Source organism: Pagrus major, chromosome 24, assembly GCF_040436345.1.
Source record: "Pagrus major chromosome 24, Pma_NU_1.0".
NCBI lineage: Eukaryota > Metazoa > Chordata > Actinopteri > Spariformes > Sparidae > Pagrus > Pagrus major.
Genome location: NC_133238.1, coordinates 10,886,886 through 10,910,017, shown reverse-complemented (window position 1 = coordinate 10,910,017; position 23,132 = coordinate 10,886,886). Strand labels below are relative to the sequence as shown.

Here is a 23,132-nt window from a genome sequence, read left to right as displayed (position 1 = left end):
GTGTGTGTGTGTGCGTGAGTGTGTGAGAAATGAATGAATGAAGGACTGAGAGAAGGGGTGACCTAGTGGCGGGAGAGCAGCTCATAACCAAAAAAGGTCACGAGTTTGATCCTCGGAACAGCTGCGAAGCAAGATAATGAGACTCTACGTTCTCCTTCATTTCAATACGCGCTGAATATATGTGAAAATGTAATATGCTAATGAGGAACGTGACTGACTAATTGCCTGAGCGAGACTGGGAGAAAGTGAAAACGAGTCTTGGATTGTGCGTTGTGCGAGTGACAGCGAGTTCATGTGTGTGTGTGTGTGTGTTCGTCAAAGCAAAAGGATTTTTTTTCCCTCCCCTGGCAAGAAGCGGTGATGTTTGCTGCTTAATGCCACCCTCGGCGTCACATGGAAGCCGCCCGGTTGATGTGCAGCTGTTGCGAGCTGCCTCATTTGTTTCCTGACATCCATTTACCTCGAGATAAAGGGAAAACGGCGTGAAAATGATGGTCTTCTGAATATGTAATGAACGTGCTGTCAGTCTGAAACAAAAAAGTACAGCATGTATTCAGAGGCCCGCGACTATCGGCCATTGATTGGAATTGACAGCCAGGCGTACAGTGCGAGGGCAGATGTAGTTTTTCAGGATGCGTGGATGGCTTGGACAGCCGTACAGCCCTTTGTTACTGTTCATAATTTGATTTGGAGACAATAGTGTAAAATGGCAAACAATGGGACATGTTTGGATTCGATAATCAGGACGTCTGAATGGAAAATCTGTGATCTTACAGCTGAATGCGTGCCTTTCCCTCCGCTTTCTTTATTGCTTTACCTCTCCCCTGTAGGTTAGCTTGCTGCAGAAGGAGTCTCGACTCCAGGCCCCAATAACAGTAGCGGGGGAAATATCAGGAGTATTCAATTAGAGCGCTCCACAGCTCTCTGTAGCTGACGTGTGGAAATTGTAATTTCCCCGACATGATTGATGGCGGTAATACAGGACGTCGTGTGAGTGCAGACGATGCGAGACTGTTGTGGGAATAACACCGCCCTCTGGTTATGGAGCTCGCTGCTGACTGGCTGAAACGCCCGGAACAAACACACCTGGTGTGTATGTGTGTGTGAAAGCATGCCAGAAGCTGTGCAGAGTGGCATGTAATGGAGAAAGTTTGATCAGAGGGGGGCTTTGCCCGGAGATACGGCGTTGAAAAGAGAAGAGTTGATTTAGCAAACTAACGGCCGGCTCGCTGTTGGAGCTCGCTACTTTCTGTTTTGATGATGTGATGTTTTCATCTGGTGGGTCACGGCCGGGTGTTTAATCATAGCTGTCAGACGAAGGCCGCTAATCAAGCAGCAGAGGTCTACCTGCTCGGTTGTAATGAGATGGAATGAAGAACCGATCCCGTGTCAGCAGTTCAGCGCTATGAATGTGAGCTTGTAGCTTAACGACTTGGACTGAGGTGTCAGAGAATCACGATGTCACACTGGGCTTGATGAGATGACCGAGATGGTATGAGCAGAGTGTGGGTTGCGTGTGGATTAGAGATGTGCTGGTATCACATTTTCATGCTACAACGGTGGTCGGCAGGAATTCAATCAAACTTTACAGAGACACTACCATTGGAGCCTTGTTTCAAATTTTTATTCTACAACCTTGGTGTTGTAAAATTACTAATAAATTAACCTTTAACAGTAAATAAAGTAAAATTAATAAGCTAAAATTACACCACATTCATTTTTCACACATGGTCACTTGTACTCAATACAATCAGGATGCTTCAGTTCTCAGAGCTTTGTCGGGTAAAATTCATGAATTTCATTTTAATGTGAGGATTTTTTTGGGGTTCTTCTATAATCTGACCTGCCTGTCTGAAAGACTTTGCAAGTTGGATGCTGTGCAGATCGAAGTAGGTGCAGTGTTTGACAGTAGCAGGCTGTTTTAACATTCCTCTGCTCAAGAGGGAAACTGTCTGAGTTCACCTTAAATCTCAGTTTACCACGTGTACGTACCAGCAGGATTTGTGACAAATCACAAATAGTTTGGAGCCAATCATGACCCAGTATGCAACTAACAAATCTAACAAATCATCATCATAATCAGGTATTCTGCTGAGTATTTTCATGATTAATTAATTAATTGTTTAGTGTATAAAATGTCAAAAAAAGCACGAGTGACATCTTCAAATTGTTTCTTTCGAAAAGACTCTTCGTTTACTGTCATGAATGAGGCAAAGCAGCAAATCCTTACATTTAAGAAACTGGAACAAGCTAATGTTTGACATTCTTGCTTGAAAAACGACTTAAATGATAAATCAATTATCAAAATGGTTGGCAACCAATTCAACTGACTAACACATTAATCTCTGCAGCTCTAAAGTGCACGTACACTGAGAATAGACTTCAAAGTAATAGGAGACATCTTGTGTCCTGTAGTTAGACTTCTAAAATGACAAATATTCACGCATTTATAGGCTTTTAACCATGTAATTAAACTTTTTGGTGAAAAAAACACATTAGACACAATTACTATTCAAAGCAAACATGTCTTAAAACGTGTCTCGAGAGGGTCTTTATGATAGAGGGTGTTTTCTTTATGGCTGTTAATAGTTAAAAGGAAGAGTGTTAGATCATAATAGAGGCAGACAGCGTCATGGTTAAATTGGGCTCTTCATAAGCCATTAGCAGTGGACAGCATCTCTGATAAAAGGATATAATGTGTACGTTCTTGATGCAAGCAGTTTCCTCTTTGTCAGACACATAAAAAACATGTTCTCTCACAGAATATTAACACTCTGCACCCATAAACTAGCCATGCTTTCGCCAATAGTGTTCCCATTAGAAGGTATATGGTCTAACTGGTATACCAGCACATCTCTAATGTGAAAACACTCCGTTTGTTCAGAGAGATTGTTACCTGAGGTGCTGCTGAAGGCTCAGGAATAGGGCAAGGAAAGGACTCTTCACACACTGCCAGGCTCCGCACGAGCTTTAGCCTGGTGTTGGACTACGGAGGGGGGTGCAGGTAGGTGGGCACAGTTAAAACCATGCGCACACACATACGCACACAACAACTGCATCAATATCATCACAGTGACAAGCCAAATAAAACAGAAACAGCCAGCGAGCACGATCGATCTTGCAAGCAAAATCACACAGTCTCGATATTTCACATTTTAGCTGACAAATCTTTTCCCCCCGAGTGACTGAGCTTTTCGCTGCGAAGATGATTGTGGACCAGTGGCTGCAGATCTTCTCAGATAATTTGATCAGAACAATCTTAAATAAAAGATGGAGTGAACACAAACTCAAGGCTTCTCGTGTTTTTCCTGAGGAAACATCGACCACAACAATGCAGCAAGCACACAGGAAATGTCCATTTCAAACCATTTGTTTTTTCAGGCATAGCCTCCACGATCATTCATAGTCAATAGTGTCATTGAGGTAAATTTACACATCTGGAGCAAGGCATACGATGACAACTTGCTTGACAGGAAACACAAGTGCAACCTCCAACTTAATCCAAGCAAACAACGCAATCCAAGTGCACATTAGACAGGCTGGAGCATCCTTTTCACAACATGCATGTCGAGCATACCGTACCTTAGAGTACTTCAGAGGCTGTCCATAGGTAGGGGAGGGGTGCAGAGGAAAAAAGTGCACACGGAAAAGAAACAAAAAAATTCAAACAAACCACAGAAGTTTGGAGGGGAAGAGAGGATCGTTACTTTAAGAAAGTGGAGAAGTTTGAATTAAATATGACTGGCCTACATTTTGTGCATGCGTGCGCTACTAGCTCTGCAAAAGAGCATCGCAATTCATACCGAGACAGCACAAAAAGACAAATAACCTCCTGTGCTGCCTGTCTGTTCCTAAACTGAAAAATTGAAGAGCACAGAATAGAAATTTAGCGGCATTGATCTGCGGAAAAAAGAAAATGTGCGGCGTGAAAACCTCAAGTTGAAGATTCACCGTTTCCTTGGAGCGAGAATTAATTTTTGCAGAGCATATGCTACCAAAGCGGTCGCACTGTAGAGCCCATTCCTCACACACGCACACACACACACACACACACACTTGAGCACACACACGCTGCAGAAAACAAAAGCCAGACATGTGGCTGCGAGCGATTCGGGTCAGTTTTATGAGTCGCTCCCAGCTCCATTTAGCTGTCATGTGAATCAGACCCAGGCACTGGAGGTGAGATGCGGAGAGCAGAGAGAGACCGGATGCCCAACAGTGTGTGAGACAGCTCGGTGCCTCTGCGCTTCACGCACTAGTGGCTGCGTGTGTGTATGTGTACGTATAAACAGAAGGTCTCTCAGTAGCACGCATAGAGGAGCCGAGGAAGGGGGGGGAGACCTGGCAGGAGCCATTTCAGTCGAAAATTGTAACAGAGCCCAGTCCTCTGCTTCCTAATCCCAACATGCATCCACACACACATGTGCCGCACACACACAGCTCTGTCCTTCCCACCTGTCCTCTAAAAAATCAAAAGGACAACCCCTCCCTTCCCTCATTGAGCTTGAGGGCCAAATAACGCCTATAAAAAATTGAAATGGACCGCCCATCTCCAATGCCTGTGACCTGCCGCGCCCCGTCCTATATCAGGTAATGTGGATGTGGATGGAGGAGGAGGAGGAGGGGAAGGGTGGTGGTGGCAGTGGTGTTGGTGGGGGGAGAGGGCTGGGACTGTGAGCGCACCGCTACACAAGCTAATTGAGCGGCGAGGGGCCGGTGGGGAATGAACAATGCCGGCAGGAGATAAAGGAATGGGAAAGGGGGAGAGGGAAAGGGCTGAAGTCAGCAGAAGTAGGGCGGCCACCAGCCACCTGTCCTGCCGCAGAGGACGGAGCCGGAGAGCTGGAGGCAGATGGTGGCAATGTCACCCAGTCCCCCTCTCCACCTCCCTCCCTTCCCTCTTTCCTCTGTCGGAATGCTTTTCTGTCCCCGTGTTACACCTACCGCTGCCTCCCCCCTCCCCCGTTTCTTATCCCACTTCCCTACCTCCTTCATTTCTCCCACAATGAACGTTTCAGGCGTTTAACCGATGCCCTCGCACAGAACGACAGAATTAGCTTCACCTCCTCCGCTGCTGAAAATTACCAGCGGAAAGGTCAGGGGGTTCAGTGCCGTCAGCATATCATGGCATATCCCGAGACCACGGAATAATTATGCCAGGGTGAGTTTCAGGGAAAGGAGCAAGTAGCTAGATATATCCTACATTTTGAGAGGTCACAAAAAGACATTATAGGAGGCAGGGATACACGCAAAGTCAAATTAAGGTGAGATGTGGAGCCAGGGGAACAGAGTTTTGTTTTACATGGTAAGAAGTTCAGTATTTTCCAAAGACACTGCTGATTTTTATAATACATTTACTTAACAGCGGCCTCTGTGGCCACGAGTGGAAATTACAAGATAACAGCACCTTGAATTTCCCCTCCTTTGTCCAAGATTCTTCAGAGTCAGTTGCTTAAAGGTGCAATGCGTAAGAATTTTTTGCTTTAGTTAGCTAGCTCTTGTGCTAGCAGTGTTAACAACACAAACTCTACCCCAGTGCTCCAAGCTCCCAATCCAGGCAGCATAGAAACAGCATCTATGACAGTACTTGTTTAGGCATAAAATATCAGTCAATAAAGATGATTAAAATGTCTTTCCCAAAACTACATAGTGCACCTTTAAATTATTGCCACCCATGTCGACATGATTTTAAATTACTGCTGGCTAGTTATTTAAACCAGATTTACATTATCACCTGAACTTAGAAGGATTTTATTCCCATTTGAGTAGAAGGATTTAAGGAATAATAATTATTATAATAATTCAATTACTTCCATCTTCATGCTTCTTTTTCTTCTTCTCTCTCCTCCCTGTTTTTGTTCCTTCAGTCTTCAATATTATGTCTCATGTTCTTTTAGCTTCCTCCTCTCCTTCATCCCTCATTCTTACAACCTCTCAACCCATCCCTTCCTCCCTCTTCCTCCTCTCTCCCCTGCCGCTCCCCCATGCTGGTGTCATTCTGTTCCTCGGGGTAACACAGACACAGGAAGTTGCTAGATAAGCCAGGATTTGAGCTCCAGATTATCTGCCTGCCTGACTCCCTCGCTCTGCCTGCCTGCAACCACAAGGCCAGATTGGCCTGAATCCTATTTTTAGGCCGCGGCCAAAGAGACAATCCTTTTCCTTTCCTGGATTTTGCTTCCTTGACCACACTCGAGGAGATTTCACACCATTTTCGCTTTTTAGTGGCCATTCCTCTGCGAGCGCAGACCAGCCGCCACCGGTTTTATTTTAAAAGCTAAATTAACAAGTGCAAATTTCCTGCGGTCCCAAAGCACATTTGTTGCAATGACACAGAGACCTAATTAATTAGCAGTTTATTTGAAAGGGATCTCAGCTGCCCTGAATCCCCAGGAGATCCACTGCTTTAATGTCTCCCATTGAGAATACATGAGATTCACTGGTTTCCACAAATTATCTTTTCCACACTTTCTCAAGAGCCAGTGAACAGACTCTGTGTCTGACGGACCTCGGTGCCGCATTGAGACAGAGTCGATCCACCATTATTATTTCAGTCTGGGCATGTTCTGCTTTTCAGGAATAATTCTGCCAGGTGGGAAAAAATCATCCTGAATGCCGCAGGTGACAGGAGATCCCCAGGGCAGTTGGTGTTTGACGTTGACTGTTAGTGAATGTTCATGGAGATGAGTGTGAAAGAAAAGTGACAGAGTTTGGTGAGGTGTCAAGTGTCCTCAGCTTCGGTCGGGCTGCTGACACCTCTAACCCTTCCTGATTAGATGTCTATGAGAAGGGTTGAGGAAACGCTGAAAAGACTGTCTGGGCACTTTTCAATCTGTCAGCTGTGTGTGCGAAAGAGGCGTCATGGGAGGAGTTTTTAGGTTGAACATAAATCTTGTTGAGTTTTTTACCTGTGCATCCCTCTTATTGTTGCTGCCGTGGTCGTCTCTGCCGCTCTGTTTCTGGTCGGTGGCCTCGGACTTGGTGGCGCTGTTGTCTTTCGGTGAGGACACCGTGTCGGCAGCCTCGGAGACCTTCATCGTTTCAGTGTCAACCGTGTCGGACATTCTCATTGCAAAGTCTTACTGGGAGATGCTGGCAAATACAGAGAACCTGAAAGAGACGGAGGTGTCCATGAGGGAGGTTTTCTTTGACAAGTTACAGGACAGAATCACAGATGATTAAAAAAAAGTTGGGAGGCTGCACAGGTTGAAGTTCTCCATTACTAGGATGCCTTTTATTTAGGTTTCAAAGCCTCGAACAACAGGAACATACAAATTAATTAAATACATCACAAAGTTAACGTATTCAACAAATTTTTTCATAGGATGTGTTTTTTATTTATTATTTCAGAAATGGCAAAATAGCAACCTATACACACAGAATTAAGCATATCAAAAGTCAGGAGGTCAACATCAATGCATGAGTAGCAGGGAATCTGAGGTGTGTCCAATGGATGTGGAGACCTCCAGCCACTTTCCTCATCCTTCTCTCCGGACTGTGTAGGAGAAACAGTTTAAAAAAGTTTTTTACCTGCAAATGGCTAAACATTAGTTTGTGCGATTAAATTATACTACATTATTCAAAAAGAAATAGAATGATAATCAAAATATACAGTTTAGTGTACCACTGCATTAAAAGGTGCAGTATATCGGTATTGGCCACCTGTCAAAGTCAAACGCAAAACAAATAGTGGGTACATTACCAGAGTTCTCGCTAGTTGTTGCTAACTAAGCTGCTGTTAGCTGGTTAGTTGTGCAGCGAGTGGACCGTATGGTGAGTTCTGGACGGGTTGGGGCTAGCTGGTTCGCATGCTAACTTCAGTAAATATCTCTTCAACATAACACGTAGACCTCATTACGTCAAAACTGTTATTCCTTAAATTTTCTTTGGATCATTTTAGTTAATTTTGTCATGTTTTCAACTAAAATCCTTAAATATTGCATCTTAAAAAGGTCCCAAAAAAAATGTAATTAATAAACGTGTCATGTAGAAAGCTATATATCCATAAGTAATTAATAAAACTTACTTGTTCACACTGGATTAAATCAGGCACACAGCAAAGCACCTGCTCTTCACCCGTAGTGAGGTCCATTTTGTTGTTTGAGGAGAGTTTAGTAATGACTGTTTACCTCGCCTTAGGTTTTCTTTTGGGTTTTAGTTTGAAAGAGAAAGCTACAATACTGCAGGAGTAAAAACAGTGATTTGCCGCAGTGTGAAGATACTGATTTACCACGGAGCAGCTGAACAAAATGCTTTCATTCTAGACATTATAGCTGTAGAAAGACAGGTGTAACATCACTGATGGCTCCATATATAAATGGTATTCAGCCATTGTTAATGTGTAGACCATGAGAAGGTTTATGAAGAAGCAGGCAGGCAGGAGGAGGAGGAGGAGGAGGAGAGGGCCAGTCTGTGGTCATCAGTCACTAATTTCTGTCTGTGCTCTCTCACAGCTCTGCAGCTGTTCGGCTACAGACAATGGACATGATTGGACGAGACACAGCAGGAGGACAGTTTGCTCCTGGGGGACCAAACAGCCTCAGATTACAGCGTCTCTCTCCATAAAAAAACCTAACTTTGACGTCTCTGTCTGTCTGAAGGAGGAGTGGAGGGTCAAGTGTCCTGCTTCCAACCTCTTTTTGGAACACCACCAATTGGAAAATTGAAGCTTGAAATGAAGATTGAGCTGCTACATTTCAAAACATGAACATGATAGGTCTTACTCTGTGGGTGCAGACTACCACTTTTGAACTTAATTTGGTAAACTCATTTACAGAATATTAAAAATTGTGATTCCTCATCAGCAAAAACATGTAGCAGCCTAAATAATTTAAAATTGTGTGAAGAGATAAATTGCGCTTTTATTTGATTAACGTCCCAAAGGCTGTTTCTAATTGCATTTCCATGTGCAGCCGTCCAAAAACTTGAATTACCACACACTGAGAAAGTTCCACATTCTGAGTTTACCCCCCAAATCCTTGGTGTGCGTGTTGTATGCGAACAGCTCAAGTGTGCAGATTTCACTCCAGAGAAGACCCACATTTTGGTGACGTTAATGACTCTGGTTCAAACATTGTACGTAAGACATGGAGACTTTTTGAGGCTGATGTCAGCAGAGTTGAAAGCGTAATTTTCAAAATAAAAGAACTCTCAATCATTGCCAATCTTGGAACATTAGCAGCTTTGCACCAATGGTCCATTTCTGAGGAAATCTCTATGTAAAACCATGACCTCCCTATGTTAAAGCTATGGTGCGAGTTCATCCTGCTGATATGCCCTAATTATGCAGTCAGGCCCCATGCAGCGAAACACACACACAGATACACGCATACGCGCTAGCAGGGAGGGCAGACATCTGGTACATGAGAGCTATGATTAATAGGTTAATTAGAAACGGGCTCATCAAATTCATTTTGCACATCAAAACTGGATCCACACATGACAGCACTTACTCCGCGCTCGAGTGTGTACGTGACCGGCTGAGTGTGTGTTCCGGCCCGCACCAATCAGCGGGGGTCTCAACCTATTTGCCCGCCGGTGATCAGAGCCATTTTCCTATCTGATCGCTGAGCAGCAAAGTGGCTGCCTGAGACTTGATTGTTTATCTCCGTCCCAAAAGAGCTGAGCCGGCGTGCAGCGGCCGCTCTCTTTAAAAAGGTGGCAGCCAATTCCTCTATGTCACAGTAATTGACTTCTAGTGAGGTCCGCCGCTCTCTCCTGAGCGCTTCTGCCAGGCAAATGTAGCGCTAACCCAATGCTGGGCGAGGCTAAGAGGTTAGCTTAAATGCAGCTGGGCACTGGAGAGTCAGATGTTGAATTTCAATGACCTGTCAGAGGTTTGACAAAAGCAACGCCGGCTGCTGCTTTACATTATTTTTACATTCTGAAGGAAAACAGCTTAATACTCCAGAGTACCGCGCATGCCTTTGAATATTTAGAGTGTTGCTGACATTTTGATGAGTGAAGTCTCTTGAGTCGCCCTGTTGAAGATTTGCAATATTGGACAGATATTTTCAAGAGCCAAACTTGTGATAGATAGCTGTTTTGTCCCTCACCGAATCACTCATTCTTCCAAACACATTTCATCGTGGGACTGGAGCGTTTGGCTTCAGACTTTGATGCATTCAAATTTCACCGTCTCTCGTCTCTCATGGCTGAGGTAATTGCACCGCGTGCCTGTTAAGAATCCCTGATGTTTTGACTGCATAAGTAATATAGATCATCATTAGATCTTTAGTGTTGCATTAGGGAAAGGTCTGCAGCAAACGGGTCTCTTATGAGTGAGACTGAAAACTGACTTCAACATATTTTTCTTATAATATATATTTATGGCTCCCATCATATCATGGAATATCCACTCAATGTCATGACGGCTATTTGCTTTCATCAGTCGATGCTGTAGCAAGAGAGAAAGTTTGAACTCGAGCAACTAGCAATCATGTGAATTGTAGACTAAATGTGCTTGATCAGGTGCTTTAAAAACACTTTATTAAAGGTTTACTAGGCGTCCAATTGGGATGGAGGATTACATAAATGTAAAAACACAGTAGTGTACTGTAGTTTGGAGACTTTAAAACAGGTTTAGAAAAAATGAAAAAGTTTTTAAAAATATCTTTATCTGAGAAAACACAAGCCGTCACTCAGTTTCTAGAAAGCGTACCTCATCGAACTACACTTTGGTCATGGCTGCCTCCTCATGGTGCATGTGGTAATGTGGACAGACTCAAATTGGCTTGAAAAAGAGAAGCGAAAGTGAGAGCTGAGCTTGAGCAGGAGCTTTGGATTGCTAGGAGAAAGGTTTTCAGGCCTGGGGCTAACTGGTTAGCATACTAACTTCATTAGATATCTCATCAACACAGTACATAGAAAATGTCAAAACTTTTATTTCTTCATATTCTGTAGATAGTAACTATAACGGTAAGTGGGAACAGGGTTTAATGTGCGTTTGGGGAGTAAGATTAGGGCATCATGTCAGAAGAACAGGAAATTGCATATTCTTGTGGCTATATCCTGCTATGTTCTTGTGAAGTGACTCATTTGTAACCAGGGCTATAATCATTGATCGTCTCATGACACACTGCTTTATATTTAGATTGTGGCTTATAGTGCCCATATCTGAATGAATCATGTGAGAAATCTTGAAATATTCTTACCTTGTGATTTCTGAATCTTATAACATAACACTGGATATAATAATGGGATTATCATCAACATGGTCATTTTGTCCATGTTTCCAATATCTATTTAAGTGCGTTTCCATCCAGGTGTTTTCAATTTAAACATAATAACACTGGAAATACAAAAACACTTCAATACTGTATGTCTATCATGTTTTGTACATTTCTCCATTTGAGGTCTGACTGGCACTCCTTCGATGACGTCATCTTGATGCGCCCTCTTCTTCTGCACTGGTTTAATGGCACCAGACTTGAGAATTGGTTCTACTAGCCGTTTATCTCAGAGGCTAACTCCTGGTATTCACATAACAGCAGTGGATGGAAATGTACATTAATTTATGTATTCTTGTGCCCAATTTCTGCAACTTTGCCCAATTTTCCCAACATTAATTGGTCTAAAACTTGACTTAAGCCTATCACATTCCCTGGCTGACTATTCTTGTCAAAAAACAAACAAACGGGACGTACTTGTTGCGTTGCCAGTGGTGGTTGTGGCGAAGGAGGATATGGCTGGTGAAGTCGATGAGGCCGAGCCTGCCGATGCCATTCGAGACTTCTCTGCCCATGTCTGCTTCAGCTGCTCTGAACAGCAACCAGGGCCTCCGACAGCCTCATGACCCCTGCTGACCTGCAACCGAGAGAGGCACGGGGTTAGCGCCATGACGTGAGGGGGTGAGAGAGGTCGGGGGTCAGGAGCCGCACTGACACTGAGGTCGCGCTGGACTGACAGCAGTCAGGACCGTCAGCAACTCTGAAATATTTGTGTGCCGGAGCAAAAAAAGTAAAAGGGTGGCGAGTGTGTATTTCTGGGCCTATGCGTGCCTATGCGCCATAAATAATGGATGAGCACAGAGATGGGAGTGCGGCTGAGGCAACAGGACAAGGCACCCCTGCCAACCTCGTAAAACCAAGCATTAGGAATTCAGAGAGCAGCGGGGGAAGATAGCATTTCTCAGCTGAAAATCCTCTGCCATTTGGTGGCACATAAATTTCAAATCGTCTCGCGTACAATCTCTTATTTTCCAGCAAATTCCTTTCTTGCTGAACTACAGGGTGACACTGGTTGGAAAGGGCACACATCTGAAAACGCCAGCACCAACAGAGCTGCCAAATAATGACACGAAATTGGAGGAAACGCTCTTTTTTTGATACTGTGATTGCGACTTCCAGCTGCCTTACCAAATCAGGATGTTTCCATGCGCTGTACTCGGCTGAATTGCTGCCATAATTAGCCATGTTCCACCTTTAGGTTTTGAAAATATGACATTATTGCTCGAGTTTACTGGCAGCAGTTGCCAAGCGGGATGATAAACATCAAATTAGGGACAGCAACTAACAAATATTTTCACTATCGACGAACCTAGGGACTGTTACTCAATTAATCGTTTGGTCTATAGAAGGAACGTGCATTATATTACTTGACGCTGTACAATCCCTTGCAGCAATATATATAACCAACGCTTCCTCTGGCTTCCTTTTTCCTCCCTGTATGCCTCTCCTTCCTGCCCTAATCTCCATCTCGGTAAGCGGGCGAGGTGCCACGCTGGCTCTGGCACCCAACAGTGCCAAGGCTTGGCTGCTGCTCCCAACATGATCTTGGTGGTGCGACCCCGGTGCCAGCCAAAAAAAAAGGTCAAGTGGAATCCCTGCTCACTTTTTAATCTTCCTTTCTCGTGACACCTCGGAGCCGGCAGCCAGACGGCAATGATGACGGGTGGGAGTGATTGTACGGTCGCCATTTGGTGCATTGAGTGCTCAAACCACCCACAAATCTTACGACTGTTCATGCTTACTGAGTGAAACTGGACCGCTTGATATTATTAAATACAATCCAAGAGTTATATTTTTTAGGAATGTGATCTCTTGATATCTGAATGGTCCAACTGACATTTTAGCAAATTAGCGAGCAAAATGTCCCCTGCAGCAGCCTGTAACATTTCTGCCTGGCACTAGCAAATGGACAGTTGTGAGGCCCATTCATCAGTGTTGATGTCCTTTATGATTGCTTAAATCTGGAGAGTACACAACCCAGTATAAGCAGTTTGCAGCCAGGGAATATATCACTGTCTGTTGGTAATCCTTTCAATATCTTTTCCTGAGATGCTCTTACCTTGACCCTTCTGCTGTTATCTCTTTTGTAAATGCACCCAGCACCTTTTCTACATGGTTATTCCAGTGTGACAGGAGTATCATCTCGGTGCTGAGGCTAGATTTTTTTTTGCCAATTGAAGCTGCTGAGAACAGGAGTGCCAGCGTGAGGGGAAAAAAAAAAAGTGTGATTCTGCTCAGTAATTCGGTGCTGGTCCTGCAGCTATCACACACGCACACACGCAGAGTGTAAAAGTTGCTCTGACAGCGGCGCGGCTCAGTCTGGCCATGGGCGCTCCAGGTTTTATGACCAGAGCTGCTGAATGGGCTTCGGGGCTTCACACTGAGTCTGTGTGTGTAGTATGAATGCTAATGGCGCAAACAATGCACACCTAAAAAATTTTTTTTTTTAAAAATAAAAAAATGTTTTGACGGACACAGGGAACCGTTGTCGCACATTCGTACACACCTTAGCACCAGAAAACACACGCACAGGCGCGTGCTCTCACACACACACACACACACACACAGAGAACTTGTAGAGACGCTCCGCCTGCCTGTGCCTCCTCCAGTATTGTGCTGTAGCTGACAGGGAGTGGTTCATTGGTATTACAGTCGCCGCAGAGCGCAGCAACCTTAAAGAGGCTCCCTCAGGCAGCGTTCAGTGTCACACCCGTCCCTCAGTGCCACCTTTATCGCCATGCCCGACGGCATAACGGCAGCCTTGCTCGCTTGCATGCACACACACACACACACACACACACACACACACACACACACACACACACAGATGCATCAAACCTACCCGTCTGCAGACAAACGCATGAATGTATTAAAATGTAGACTTGCAGTGAAAACAGAATAATCGTCAAAAATCTAAAAAAAATCAAGACAAAAATCGGGATTTGCTGGAATCGCAAGTATACAACACACGCCCTCCGCTGTAGATACATATTCTTGATGGAAATTAATTCTCCAAAAACCCACAGCGGGGTCATAAGGCTGGCCGTCAACTGAGCCGAGTTAATCATACAGCAGGCTCTTAACGGACTACTCTCACGGACAATTATGTTCGATGGCGAGCTAATGAGAAAATTTTTCAATCACTGTGAAGCGCACAAGAGCCTACTGGTGATGGCACGCACACACGCGGGAACGGGCGAGCAAGCACACTTCAGTGTTTTCTTTCCCCTTCACACAAGCACGAACATACACGCACACACCTGCAAGCGCACACACACACCTGATTCACTCTTGCAAAGGCTGACCTTTCCCTCCCACACCTCCGCTCTGTTCTGTTCTGCTCAGCTCTGCGTGGATCAGGGCTCTTGTCTGGGCTATAACCAGCTCAACTGCAGGTGAAGGACCCTCAATCCCCCCCGGCCCCCACCTTCCCTCTATCTGCTACTCTATCCCGAGAGTCAAACGCGGGGTGGAAAAGAACAAGCCATCACCTCTGCGAGCTTCCTGTGTGATCGGGAAGAAAAATCCAAGGATGATTTCTAAGCGCCCGAGGAGGAAAAAAAAACAAGACGTGGCCGCATCTTTCTGCACGCAGTCGCAGATTTATGCGCCGAAAAATAATGCGTGCTTTATTGCTGCTGATGAGCTTTCTGCAAGTGTCACATAAAAAAAAAGGGACAACGGCAGGAGCGGTGCCAAACAGCTGGGGCATTGTCTGCAGAGATGTCGAATACTAAACAGAGCTCTATTTAGTGAAACAAAAGCAGACAAGCAAATACAAAAGGTAATGTCATGTCTGAGGGCGAAAGCTTTTGTCACCTGCTCACCATTTCTAAACAAAAATTACCAGTTATGTTCAAAAATTGCCCAATCCAACCACAGGAAACACAGCAACTGCAGCCAAACATCTGACGGCTGTGCAATTAATTGCCGACTTCCAAATAAACCCCCAAAAAGACGGATTTAGACTAAATCAGCTTCAGCAGAGCGCAGGACGTGCACCCGGGCTAATAAAATCAGACATCAAATAAACAGTTAATTAGGTTACTAATGCTGGTTCGCACTCATGGCGCTGCAATAAAATTGATTTCAGTGTTTTGCTAAACTGAGTAACTAATCTCCCATTTTCTAGCCATTTCTGCTAATTGCAAAGCAAGGAAAGCACTGACAGGGGAGCTATATAATTGGACCAGAAAACGATTAGTGTAAAGCTTATGAAATTATATCACTTTCATACACTGCTTGCCTCAATTTCAGGCCAGCTGAGGCGGTGTCAGTTTAAGGAACTGCCTGTAATAGCGCAGACTGAATTAACAAAAAAAAAAAAAACATAAACAGGCACAAATGAGCCTCTAATTGCGCTGCTCGCTCTGCCTCCAGGTCGCATAAGGCGGTGTGAGTGCGGCGCGGCGCAGCAGAGGCGCAGTCAGCCAGCATTAATAAATTAAATCCACAGCAGAGCATGTAGGTAATCCATTACCTATCCCACAGGAGAGCTTCCAGGGAATATCAATCTAGGCAATTAGAGGAGAAACAATAAACACTGAAAACTAACATGCAAGTCTAGCAGTTTTAATCTATGGAGCCTTATGAGAGGAGAATAACTCAAAAAGTCTGCCAGAGTCATTAAAAGTCCATTTGCAGGCAACACCTGCAGAACAAACAGGGGGAACCGAGGGGGAGACAAGAGAGGATGAGCTTGGCTGGAGAACAAAGCAGAGCGAAGCCCCTTATTGGCTGATCTCGCTTAATTATCCTCGTAATGAAAAGCAGAAGCAGCAACTGGCAAACCGGCGAGGAGATTTTCGAAAAAAGCTCTGGCTCAGCTCGCCGAGCGTCGCGGCGCTGACAGCACACCAAATCTCGTGTCGCGCTCAGTTTAACAAGCCAAAGAGAAAGGCTGCACACTTGCTCGCTGACTTGCTGCCATGCGATGATAAAAAGGAACTGAAAAAGCTTGTGCGGGAAGAGGTTTTCTCATGGATTAAACATTTCTTTTGGTGTTTTTTTAAAAACAGCTTTTGATATAGCAGCAACAGTAGAACATGAAAAGGAAAGATGGTAAAGAAAATAGTTGAACAAAATTAAGAAGATGAAGCATGTGAGGTGGCTTGTAGCTGCAGGACCTACCTGCCCGGCAGCTCTGCCCTCCATCCCTTCTGCTACTCGACCGTTTAGTTTCCATTGTACAGGAGGCACTATCTGCTGGAGAGGAGGCTGGAGTTGCCTCCCAGCTCGCTCCTCGGCAGCTGCCTGCTGCCTCCTGTTCGCTCGCTCGACTGAGTGAGAGTGGAAGACGGCAAGCGGGGAGTGTAAAGGGAGAGGGCGAGGGAGAGTGGGTGTCACAAAGAGAGAGAGAGAGAGAGAGGAAGGGAGGGAGGGAGGGAGGGAGGGAGGGAGGGAGGGAGGGAGGGAGGGAGAGTGCTGTGCGAGCACAAGTCTACCTGCCACAACCCATCAAGCCAGCCAGCCTTGGAGACAGCGCCAAATCAACAGCTGGCCCCCGTGTGATGTCAGAGCCTCAGCAGCCAGTCACGGCAGCCGAGGCCGGCCGGCGCTATACGGAGCGCCGACTGAACCAAAGTCACCGGCTAAATGGGGCTCTTCATTAGCTACTCTGCTTTAGGATGGAGGCGGGGGAAGGAGGAGGAGGAGGAGGAGGAGGAGGAGGAGGAGGAGGAGGAGGAGGAAAGGGCAGTCAGGGACATGGGATGGATGGAAGGAGAGGAAGAGGAGAGGAAGATGAGAAAAACGGGGAAGGTGGGAGGCAAGAAAGGAGCACAGAGGAGGCAAGAAAGAAAGGAGAAAGAGAGGCGGCAAGCAGGGAGAGGACGAGAGGACAGGGGGACAGGATCGGTGTGACTGCGGCCAGCTAGGTGCTCAAAGACCAGGTGGAGAGTCGATGGGGAGGCGACGGCCGCTGAGAGGCCGAGCTGTTCACTGGGCTACCTTCCCATTAAAGCTGGCACCCTGCTTTTCACACGAGAAGAAGAGGCTACGGCTAATCCCACTGACGAGGAGAGAGCCGCCACCTGAAACACCACCCATTACTGAAGCCGAACAAGTGAAACACTGCTATAAAATATTCAGCTTTAGGCAAACCTAGGATAAGCTCACTAGAAAACAATCTGCAGAAGGAAGAAGGGCAGCTGCTTGTGCATGATCAAACCGCACCCCTAACCACCTCTGTTTCATCTAAATCTGCTCTTCGTGATTTCAGACGATTTAATGGGGAAAACAATGAGGGATCAGAGCCTCCAACGGCATTCACTTGGTTTGTTTATTTCATTAAAGATCAAGTATTCTGCCTCCTCTGCGCATCCAACGAAGACAGAGTGATAATTGAGCTCATGAAGCACTCTCATCAGCGAGTGACTGACAGGCTGTCAAAGACATAGGAAGTCGCAAACAGGTCCTGCGCGCAGCCCAAGTCTAGACTGCCATAATGTGATTGTTTTTGTCCTTTCAGTCACTCAAGACTTTAACAGCAAACACAGCGGGCGGAAAAGTTCCTGCTGTCACTTAGCAACCAACACCAGGGCTGCGACAACCGATCCGATCCAACGCTGCCTCATAATTGTACCATTCGTTATGCCAGGTCTCTGAAGAATTTATTATTGTGCTTCCTTAATCCCACGAAAAGGTCACCGATTGAGCAAACAATTTATGGATAGGCGGATGAATTATTTAATGGCCCGGACCAAATATTAGAGGAAAGAGAGATCCCACCCCCCACCCCCACGGAAAGGCGATGAATTATTTAGTCATTGGGCCACATCTTTGGTGAGAGCTATTACACAGCACCCTCAACCTCAATATCTGATAATGTCATCAGCTTCAAATACGCCCTAACCCTGCGTAATGAATGGTCAACAAGGTAGCGGCTGTGGTGGACCTGAGCAGCCGCAGGTGAAACAGTTTTAGCAAACAATTACTAGCATTTATTTTAAGCCTTGTGGAGGGGTGCAGGCAAGCACAAGAGAGCGCTTGAGCCAAGATTTAGTGCAACTTTCCTGCAGCCATCACTAAAAACAGATGTTGGTATTTATCTGCATGCACACGCGCGAGCTCTTCATGTTCACATTTCCCCAAAACATGTTGAAGAATACACACAGTTGACAATACATGTAGCATAATCGCTGGACAGCACAGTTGCAAGCCCCTGCAAAGGTGAACACATCATCTCGGCTCTCTGCAACAGCAGCCGGAGGAAGTGAACCAGCATCCACTCTCCACCCACCAGGCTCCGCTGGTACCTTAATGAAAATGATACCGTCATGATGCTCAGCCTCGGTGGTGGCGACTTGTGAGCTTTCACTGCCATCTCTGTCAGTCCCTACCAAGTCTATGAGGCGATAATTGACAGGGTTAGTGCATCGGGATTGTACTGGGCATGGGTTACTTATTAAACAACAACTGAATGACTTAATAGATGTATGATTTACGGTCTTTTACTGTTTACTGAAAACAGTGTGGGTAATATTAACAACATATACTAGTTCCTTCACAAAATCGTTTTATACGAGAATCTACACTGCACCATTCATTTTTATTCATATTGAAATTAATTTGTATACAACCACCATTAGAGGACTTATTGCACTGATAGTGATTGGCATTGAATAATTATATTTATCAAACCAAATACAACATTAACCCCTTTTGCCTTTATTTCGTTAACTCTGACTTGGTCCCCTGGTACTTATATGGTAACTGCGCAATGTTAGATGCCCTTATTGGTACGTGGGCTTGATTAATAAGACTCACATCGACCAAGAAATCGTCTCATTGACAATCAACCACAAAGACAAGAGACCACGGTTCGTATTGTGAAGCTGTGAAGAATCAATCGAAAGTAAATGTATTTGTTCTGATTAATCATTCAGGGCAATGGAACTTAAATGCCAGCAATCTATAGCTTTCGCTCGCTGTAGAACAGCGAGTCCGTTGCACCAGACTCCATGTCAAATTTTGCATTTTTAATGTTCCCTTGGTATCGACAAACCCCGAACGACATGTGACATTTCAATCTAATAATTGATGCATGTAGCTAAAATTCGGCGGATAAGACATTTAACCAAGCAGCGCGACAACACAACTGAAGCTCCGTTTATTAAAATGGCTAACAATTAACCTCAGTACAGACTCTGCTGGTTGCCGCATATTACCAGGAAAGAAACAGTCGAGCCAGGCCTGAAAGTTATTGAATTGTGCTGCATTTATAAAATGACTGCTGCTCGGTTTTTCGGACGAACGCCGAATTTAAGTATGGCCGCTTACAATTTGGACACGGTGTTTGCTCGCGAGGTGTGTACTTTGGCCGAAGAGCAAGGCAACGCTGAAGAGCAACATTTGGCTCTGGATCGTGTCGGGGCTAAGCTAACGATTATTACCTGGCACGGTGGCTTGCTAACGCTTGAAAACGGCCAAACACCGGCGCTCTGCGCTGTCACGCACTAGCAAGAGAGATGTTTACTGCTAACTAGCTCGTGTTACATGATTACAACCACCCGGTTGACATTTTACTCGCGAACCGGTACATGTTGGACATGATACTGCAGATATCTAATGTTGCCTTACCGCTGTTGGTTTACAATCGGTGCACAGCCGTAGTCTCTACCGAAGGTGAAGTAGCTAGTGTTTGTGGCGGAGTGAAGGAGAGGCAGCGGAGTCCAGCGGCAGGCTGGGAGAGAGTGCGTCAGCTCCTTACGTCCGACACGTAGGGTGTTGAAAATATGTCACGTCTCGTCGTTGCTGGAGTTTTTGCGTTATGGCAGCACGCAAGCACCGAGTTCGTACGCCAGTCTCGTCATTTCTCTGACATATCCTTTCACACTGATGTAATGTATTAATACTGTTAGGTGAACTGTGCTTTAATTATACCATGAAGTGCCAGGAAGTTGCACAGGATCCTCAGTGATAATAACTACGTGCTGCGGATGTCTCGTGGTATATAAACCGAGTGAACCTTGAATTTACCGCGAAACTTTTCAATGTTTCTGCTCAGTCCGCTGTTTCTGTAACCATTTTGACTGCTGCGCTTCAGTCCACTGTCTCGTCGGGTATGCAAACCACGCGCACACACACACATACACGAGTACCACTGCTCTCCTCTTATTTGGCTTATTTGACTTATACAACAGTTTTTCGTGTGTTTTATGTGACCGAGTAGTGCTCCCGAGTCACAGTATCATAACAACACTGTCTGTGACCAATTCGGCTCTGCTTAGAGGAGCAAACTGTAACGTTCATGTAGCATTAAACACACATTACTAACGTACACATGTATACTTATGTTAGCTTGCTAGTGTGTCCATTCATAGGGGGTGCTGGGTGTTTAGAAACCAGTGTCAAATGCAACATATACAAACATAAATGCGTATCCGGTGTAAACATTCAAAATAAAACAGCTAAAGGGCTTACAAAAGGGAATATGTGTATTCATAGTTGCTGTCTATACGAGCTGTGCTTTTATTTCCGTAGGCAAGTCTCTACTTCCGGTTTATTTTGTTAGCTCTAGCTAGAGATGCGCTAACTCATCATTGTTTTAGGTATTATTATAAACTCTAAATGAGTTTTTAGCATATTTAAGCGTTTATTAATTGCTTGTTGTCTGCCCCTAACTTGACAACGCGTCTTGTACTGTAAGTCCTCTAATATCTCGCTGATAAAGTAAAAGGTAAGCAAGGAAGGAAACTTAATACATAACTTTAGCTCACAGAAAACTGCAGGATACTGCCTTCCAGATGAGAGTCTTACCATAATGCATTTTTGTAAAAAAAAAAAAAAAAAAACCAACAACTTCAAATTAATTATTTTAGTTGTTATTACGGAATAAGCCTCATTAAGTACACAGTCATAATAGTGTATGCAGGGAAGCATCATAGGTGTAATTAAAGGCGCAATATGTAAGAATTGACAACCTGTCGAATTGAAAACATATGGGGGTTAGCATATTGCTAGCGTAACAACTAACCGCTGTTAACTGTAGCTGCATAGCTAGTTAGCTCAGTTAGCCATGCAGCTAGCAGTCCAAACTGGGAGTTAAGAGAACTGGGGGAACATTGGTGTTTACACTTCTAGCACATGGACTTGGGACGAGCTGGTTAGCATGCTAACTTCAGTATATATCTTTGCAACACAATACATACGTGTCATAACAGCAGAACTGTTATTCACATTCTACTGATAATTTTAGTTTTTGCATGTTTTCATCTTGAATTTTTCCATATTGTCCCTTTAAGGATTCAGTATGGTGATGAATTATTAAACTCGGATAAAATATGACTTTTGCAAAGAACTGTAGACACAGACTGCACTCTAACTTCTACCTGGGCAACACTGTGTTATAGGAAGTTGTTACTGCTTCAGACACAGTAATGATTTTGTGGGGATGTTGGTGCACACCCAATGATAACTATAATTACATGAGGTTGTCTGGATTGACCAGGACAGTGCCAGGTGAGGCAACACATAAAATGCTATTGCTGTAACTGGGGGCGGCTGAGACGGGCATCTTCTGCCATCTCTCTAAAATTCTGACTTTCTTTGGCCACAGTACTGCGTCATCCAGCTTCTAATAATAGTATTCCTGTCAGAGCAAGTAGGCAGCAGAGGATAGTTTCTCACCATTATTATAAAACAATATTAGGTCAGAAATCAATTTCATGAAAAATATCTAATAGTAATGAATATCCACTAATTCAGACTAAACCTAGCCTATATAGGGGCACCTTCAAATGTACATCCCCATATAACAATGTTTTTTTTTTCCAGTCTAAAACCAGAGCCGGCTGACTGAGCAAGGGGCAGAGAAACTGATGAGGACTTACTAATGGAAATGGATGATAATGGCCTACAGACCTCTTGCTGTGATACAAGATGGTCACAGCAACTGTCAGGCCTTCCTCACAAGCTCCTGCAGCGCCTGATGGCTTTCCAAAGGGAGGGAGTGGAGTTTGCGTTATCGAAGAACGGACGGTAAGCAGTGCTGATGCTCAGCCATTTACATTTTATAAAGTTTTTTTTTAAGTGAAGCAACATCTTTGATATCAGAACAACATTCAAATATCTAATCTACATATAAAGGCCAGCTTGCATCTTGCAAATCAGAAATAATATGTCAAGAGAAATGATTCGATAAGTAGGTCTGTTGTTCATTTTTCAGTGGCTCTGTTTAAGAACATTGCATTCCCCCTCTGGGTTTGTAGCCTTACCTCCGACTCCACTTCTGCAGTGTGTAAATATTGATTTATTGCTACGAAGTGCTTTCAACTCAAGTCTGTTGTCTGACAATGTCATAGAAGAATGCAAGTAGCTTCTTTTATCTTTACGTAGAAGCTCTCACACATCGGTCACAACCAATTACAGGAAAAAGAAATGGAAACTTAAAGAGGAAAACAGCAGCCACTTTGGTTGTGACTATAACAGGATAATGGTGCGCTAAAACAGAAATGCTAAAATGTAGCTTTGCAGTAGCACAAGTAGCGAAGACCTGTTAAGTCAACAATCTCATGCACTAATGTCACTCACTGTATACAGCAGTATCTGTCTAAACTTTGCGAGCATTAGCTAACATTAGCCACCACAAGCTAGTGGTCATACCAGACCAAGTAAAGCTGTAGCAGCAAATCCCAAGACTGTTGAGAAAGGATACTCACAGTGCATTTTGGTGAGAAACACAGAATGTAAACATAACTATTTGTTCACAAAAAATCTCCACAGGGCACCTTTTAATAGGACGACATGTTTAAATAGATAATTGACCTAATGGAGCCTTAAGGAAGGTGGTACCAAAACTCTGATTTTAACCAAGGTACAATATTTTATAACAGCTAAAGAAGCAAGTAAAAGGCCAAGAGCGTGTGTGAATATATTCTAAATTCATAAGGTCAGATAGACTCC

General features: G+C 44.5%; 2 protein-coding genes across 8 annotated transcripts in view; one reads left to right on the top strand and one right to left on the bottom strand.

The window, feature by feature from the left end:
• The window catches only part of r3hdm1 (R3H domain containing 1), a 45,697-nt gene extending 25,801 nt beyond the window's left edge, over positions 1-19,896 (bottom strand). For all 6 annotated transcript variants that reach the window (XR_012177987.1, XM_073462156.1, XM_073462159.1 and 3 more), the window contains exons 1-3: positions 19,809-19,896; positions 11,646-11,805; positions 6,909-7,110 (exon numbers count right to left, since the gene is read on the bottom strand). Coding sequence is in view for 5 of the 6 variants with exons in the window: in XM_073462156.1 (XP_073318257.1) it covers positions 6,909-7,070 (162 nt within the window). In the remaining variant the exon portion in view is untranslated. The remainder of the gene's footprint in view (positions 1-6,908; positions 7,111-11,645; positions 11,806-19,808) is intronic.
• A 2-nt stretch (positions 19,897-19,898) lies between these two features.
• zranb3 (zinc finger, RAN-binding domain containing 3) overlaps positions 19,899-23,132 on the top strand; it is an 80,168-nt gene continuing 76,934 nt past the window's right edge. For both annotated transcript variants that reach the window (XM_073462155.1, XM_073462154.1), the window contains exons 1-2: positions 19,899-20,290; positions 22,005-22,208. In XM_073462155.1, coding sequence (XP_073318256.1) covers positions 22,063-22,208 — 146 coding nt within the window. In that variant the 5' untranslated portion in view covers positions 19,899-20,290; positions 22,005-22,062. The remainder of the gene's footprint in view (positions 20,291-22,004; positions 22,209-23,132) is intronic.